Below are 5,461 nucleotides of genomic sequence, written 5' to 3' on the forward strand. Positions count from 1 at the left end.
ATATTGTGACGTAGCTTGGATGGAGTCCGTCTGCGACATTCGGACCGGGCGTGATTAGGCTTGTCACATCCGAATAGATAGCCGTCATCGTGTGCCGGGGCACGTCCCCGCGATCCGTTGATCAATCTGGTATGTCCTACTCTACTGTCCAAGTCTTGCCGAAGGTCGTATGTATATGCCCGAGCTGTTTTATCCCTTCCTTTACAGCGAGGTAGTACGGGTTGGTGTTCGGCTTGGGTTGCTGCTTTGTCCCGACCACGTGGTGGTCGGTCAGCCGCATTGTGCATTGATGGTACGGGCTCCAACGCCTCGTCATCGAATTGAGGTAGTAATTTGCGCTTCGGGTAACTTTTGAGTGGTCACTCGAGGCCGTATTCCTCGGCTGCCAAGACGTTAGTCCATCTATCATTGAGTAGATCTTGAACAGCTTGAAGCTGTTGCTGCTTCTTTTCCAGGCTCCTTGCAGTGTCTATTAGCCAGCGCTTAAAGCACTCCTGCTCGAGAGGTTCCTCAGGCACGATAAAATCCTCATTGCAGAGGCTCACCTCATCCTCGGAGAGTGGAATATAATTACTGTCCTCCGAGTCTTCGTGCAGGGCCTGTTCATCAGGGCTGACTCGCCCATCTTTCCATTCATCCTGTTCAGAAGTTGACTCAACGGGATCTTCATTGTCTCCGGCATCGTCTAGAGTATTGTTTTCTCCTGTGCCGGTTTTGCTGTCTTTTTCACGGCGTGACTTAGAGCGGCGCCGCTGTCGTCGGCGCTTTGGCTGTATCTCAGGAGGTTTATCTTCCACTGGGTCTTCTTTGTCATCGTTGTTAACTTCTTTGGGTGTGTCCACCATGTATACGTCGTAGGAGGAGGTGGCCGTCCAGCGCCCGGTAAATGGTGGGTTTTGGGCCTGCTCCTCTTCGGCATCGTCGTCCATACCGTCGATGTCTACGGAGTCGTAGTCGAGCATGTCAGTTAGATCTTCGACGATGGCTATTAACTAGGAGGTGGGTGGGAAGCGAAATTCCCCGTCATCAGCCCCCAGTTCAAACCGGATATAATTCGGCTGTGAGTCCCCTGCTAAAGAGAGGGTTTTTAATGAGTTTAGCACATCGCCTAAAGGTGAGTGCCGGAGGATGTCTGCGAAACTGAATTCGACGATCGGCGCCTGGTAGGGCTTGGCGGACGCGATGCACGTAGTTCGGAACCAGTGGTCGGAGATGAATCTGGGGGTCCGGTGACGCTGACCCCGCTCGAGGTTGGATCAGTGTGCGGCTCCAACACCGCTGAGTCTGCGGCTTCCGTGGCGGGGTTAAGCTTCCCCTTCGGATGGCGCAAGCTGCTCCAGATCTAGGGCCAGAGCGTTTACAGGCGCGATCTCCTAGGTATGGTCCAATGACAGATTTAGGTCATGTTCATCGTGGTGGTAGGGAGCGGCTGCCATGGGCTCAAATCCGTCAAAGATCAAGTCTCCGTGGATATCAGCGACGTAGTTCAAGCTTCCAAACCTGACCTGACGGCCAGGGGCATAGCTGTCAATTTGCTCTAGATGGCCAAGCAAGTTGGCCCGCAGTGCGAAGTCATCGAATACGAAGATCTAGCCAGGAAGAAAGACATCCCCCCGGGCAGCATTGTTGTAGATGATAGATGGAGCCATCGAACCTTCTGATGACGACACAACGGAACTCTCAATGAAAGCACCAATGTCGGTGTCAAAACCGGCGGATCTCGGGTAGGGGGTCCCGAACTGTGCGTCTAGGGTCGATGGTAACAGGAGACAGGGGACACGATGTTTACCCAGGTTCGGGCCCTCTCTATGGAGGTAATACCCTACTTCCTGCTTGATTGATCTTGATGAATATGAGTATTACAAGAGTTGATCTACCATGAGATCGTAATGGCTAAAACCCTAGAAGTCTAGCCTATATGATTATGATTGTCTCTATCTCTACGAACTAAATCCTCCGGTTTATATAGACACCGGAGGGGACTAGGGTTTATACAAAGTCGGTTACAGAGAAAAGAATCTTCATATCCGAACGTCAAACTTGCCATCCACGCCAAGGAGAGTCCCATCCGGACACGGGTGAGAGTCTTCGGTCTTGTATCTTTATAGCCCATCAGTCCGGCCCATGTCCAACAGGACGGACGCGCGAGGGCCCCTTAGTCCATGACTCCCTCACCCTGCACTACTCTCTCGGCATCGAGGTGATCCGCCGAGCTGATGGTTTCTTTCTGCATCGGCAGAAGTACGCCCACGAGCTCCTTGAGTGTGCCGGTATGCTTAACTGGAAGCCGGCGCCCACCCCCGTCGACACGAAGGCGAAGGTCTTTGCTCTGGAGGGGTCTCTCGCGTCTGATGGAGCGTTTTATCGCTCTAGCATCGGTGCTTTACAGTACTTGACGATGACTCGCCCCGACCTGCAGTACGCTGTTCAGCAGGCGTGCCTCCATATGCATGCCCCACGTGACTCTCACTGGACTCTGGTGAAGCGTATTCTCCATTACATACGCGACACCATGTCCTTGGGACTAATCCTGACGGCCTCCGCCTCCCTCGACCTCGTGGCCTACTCGAACGCTGACATGGCTGGTTGCCCCGACACGCGATGCTCTACATCAGGCTACTGCGTCTACCTTGGGCCCTCGTTGATCTCTTGGTCATCGAAGCGGCAGCCCATGGTCTCCCGCTCCAGTGCCGAGGCAGAGTATCGCGCGTGGCTAATGTCATGGTCGAGTGCTCTTGGATACGTCAGTTGCTCCAGGAGTTGCTTTGTGATGTTCACAAAATCACAAGGCCACTCTTGTCTACTGTGATAACGTCAATGCGGTCTACCTCTCCGCCAACCCGGTACACCATCGACGGACGAAGCATATTGAACTCGATATTCACTTCGTGCACGAGCAGGTTGCCCTTGGCCATGTTCGGGCTCTCCATGTGCCGACGACGCAACAGTTTGCTGATGTGATGATTAAGGGATTGCCTACTCCCGTCTTCGAGGAGTTTCGGTCCAGTCTATGTGTTTCCGACGACGCTTCGACTACCAGGGGGAGGGGGGTGTTGAGTATATATTTTGTATTGCACGTGTATTGGAGTTGTGGCCCACCTCCTAGTCTTGTATAGTTGAGGTAGAGGCATTCTCTTGTATTATATATGCGTGCACCAGCACCCCAATCAATACATCGTATTGCAAATCATCTGTCCACACCATTGGACTAGGAAAAGTGTGCAAGAAGTGCTTCATCCCCCACTTTTATTGTGTTAGTGTTAGCGAAACCAATTAGCAATGCACGACGGCCAAACACAATCGAATTTGCACGAGCTCATTGTAAAATCCGATATTATATTAGCTGATCGACCTGGCCAGCTCGTGATTAATTGGCCAAGAGTGGCACTTAGTACTTACTATCACGAACTACATTAAGAAGGGCTTTATTGCTAACTCAAAGGCGTGGAGATATTCAGCAGAGCACTGCCAAAGTACTAGCAATAGCAATACATCATCAGCGAGGCGGTCACCGTCACAGTGAGCGGCCACCTAAGGCACCTTAGCTGCAGGGCGCGAGCGGGCGGCCGCAGAGGCACTTGTTGGGCGCGAAGTGCTTGGGGCCGAACCTGTGCGTGTACCGGCCCTGCGGGATCGGCCCGCACAGACTGTTGTAGCTCACGTCGAACGCCAGCCACTTCCTCGCCGCCGCGGCCGCCGGGATGCCGCCGTACATCATGTTGTGGTCGACGGCCAGTATGTCCAGCGCCGCCGGCAGCTCGACGCGGCCGAGGTCGAACGCGAACCGGTTGCGCGACAGCCGCACCGAGTTCACCCGCTTCCCGGCGCCGAACAGCGCCGACGCGTCGCCGGTGAGCTGGTTGTCGGCGAGGTCCACGCTGCCGAACTCCGCGCCCGCGAAGGCGGCCGGGAGCGGGCCTGCCAGGCGGTTGCCGACGACGGAGAGGTCGTGCACGGTGGCCGTCGGCGGGATGGGGCCGTCGAGCAGATTGCCGTCGAGGCGGAGGAAGGTGAGGTCCGGGAGGGCGCGCGGGCCCAGGAACGCCGGGATGCGGCCGTAGAGGCGGTTGTAGGCCAGGTTGACGGTCTGCAGGGCGGTGAGGTTGGCGATGGCGGCCGGGACCGGCGCCGAGATGTTGAGCGCGAAGACCGTGAGCTCGGTGACCCGGCCGGTGGCGGCGTCGCAGGAGATGCCCGGCCAGGCGCAGCAGGGCGCGGTGGAGTTCCAGCCGGAGAGGTCCGGGTGGTTGCCCAGGGCGGACTTGACGGCCAGGAGGACCGCCTTGTCGCAGAGGGCGCCGTCGGCCGCTGCCGCCGCCGCGAGGACAAGGACGGCGACGAGGAGCGGCATGGTGTGGCGGCACGGACTCGTGAGCTGCATGTTGGTTCGCCGGCCGCTTTGTGTTGCGTGGGAGGAAACTGGGAGTGTGTTGTGGTCCACAACTTGTGGAGGCTGAGAACCAAGGAGTCGAGCACGAGCTAGCTGTACATTGCTGACTGAGACCTGATGTGGAGCGCAGTGCCATGGAACACATGCGTATGTCGTGCGCTCTGTTGGTCGGTATGGTACCACACGTTCGGCATCCCTACCCTACGTACTGTACCAAGCATGTGGAATATCTGCCCTCGTCAATGATATCCGCCCTGCTTCATCACGGCAACGCAACACTACAGCGTGTAACACGGAGAGAACAAAAATCCCCTTCCCTGTAGGGAGGGAGGGAGAGGGGGTATGGACCCCCATCAAAGAACTATCAGAACTACAGTTACTACTACCAATCTAGTGTGTGTGTCTAGTTCCATGGTGCACTCTGTTGGTGTGACCCTGATCTCCATTATCGATCATACTAACTGCAAGGCCAGGCATGTTCATACCCGCCGCTAAACATTGAGTTCACATGCTAAAAATCAAATAATATCAGATTCAGTACCAAAAGGCTAACTCAATCCTAGCTTACACACCATTCAATCAGAGCATTACTGCAAGAAACTTTTAACGAACCATTGCACTGCACACATTGACACATATACACATATAAACTTCGCCCTAGCGCCTACGAGCGAAGGAGAGAAAAAGATGCATGTAGGTGTCAGCCTATGTGTCTGTTTCTATTACATGCAGGATGCAGCCTATGTGACCATCACGATCAAATGAAATGCAGGGTGTTATTCCTTGAAATTATTTTACTGTATCTACCTGTACATTTTTTTAACGAAATCAAATCTTGAATGTGCAGCACAAAATGTGAGCGCTCCTACATGTAACGTCACTACCCAGCTATTGCACATACATATCCATGATGCGCCGTGTTATACATGATGCTAAACGAAATGGAAAACAAAGTGGAGCATCTGATCTTCCAATGGAAGATGTAAATATCAGCACAGACCGATAGCATTAGCAATGAGTGACCAGCGTCAGAATTAGAGCCTATGAATAAGCAACAGGAGCACAGAGAGT

General features: G+C 54.1%; 1 protein-coding gene across 1 annotated transcript; it reads right to left on the reverse strand.

The window, feature by feature from the left end:
• Positions 1-3,409: 3,409 nt before the first annotated feature.
• On the reverse strand, positions 3,410-4,497 carry LOC125520661 (polygalacturonase inhibitor-like). Its single transcript, XM_048685625.2, has one exon. The coding sequence runs from the start codon at positions 4,379-4,381 to the stop codon at positions 3,542-3,544; it is 840 nt and encodes a 279-aa protein (XP_048541582.1). The 5' UTR covers positions 4,382-4,497; the 3' UTR covers positions 3,410-3,541.
• Between the last annotated feature and the right edge of the window lie 964 nt (positions 4,498-5,461).

The sequence above is a fragment of the Triticum urartu genome, chromosome 7A (genome assembly GCF_056163025.1).
Source record: "Triticum urartu cultivar PI428250 chromosome 7A, HENAU_Tu73, whole genome shotgun sequence".
In the NCBI taxonomy this organism is placed as follows: domain Eukaryota; kingdom Viridiplantae; phylum Streptophyta; class Magnoliopsida; order Poales; family Poaceae; genus Triticum; species Triticum urartu.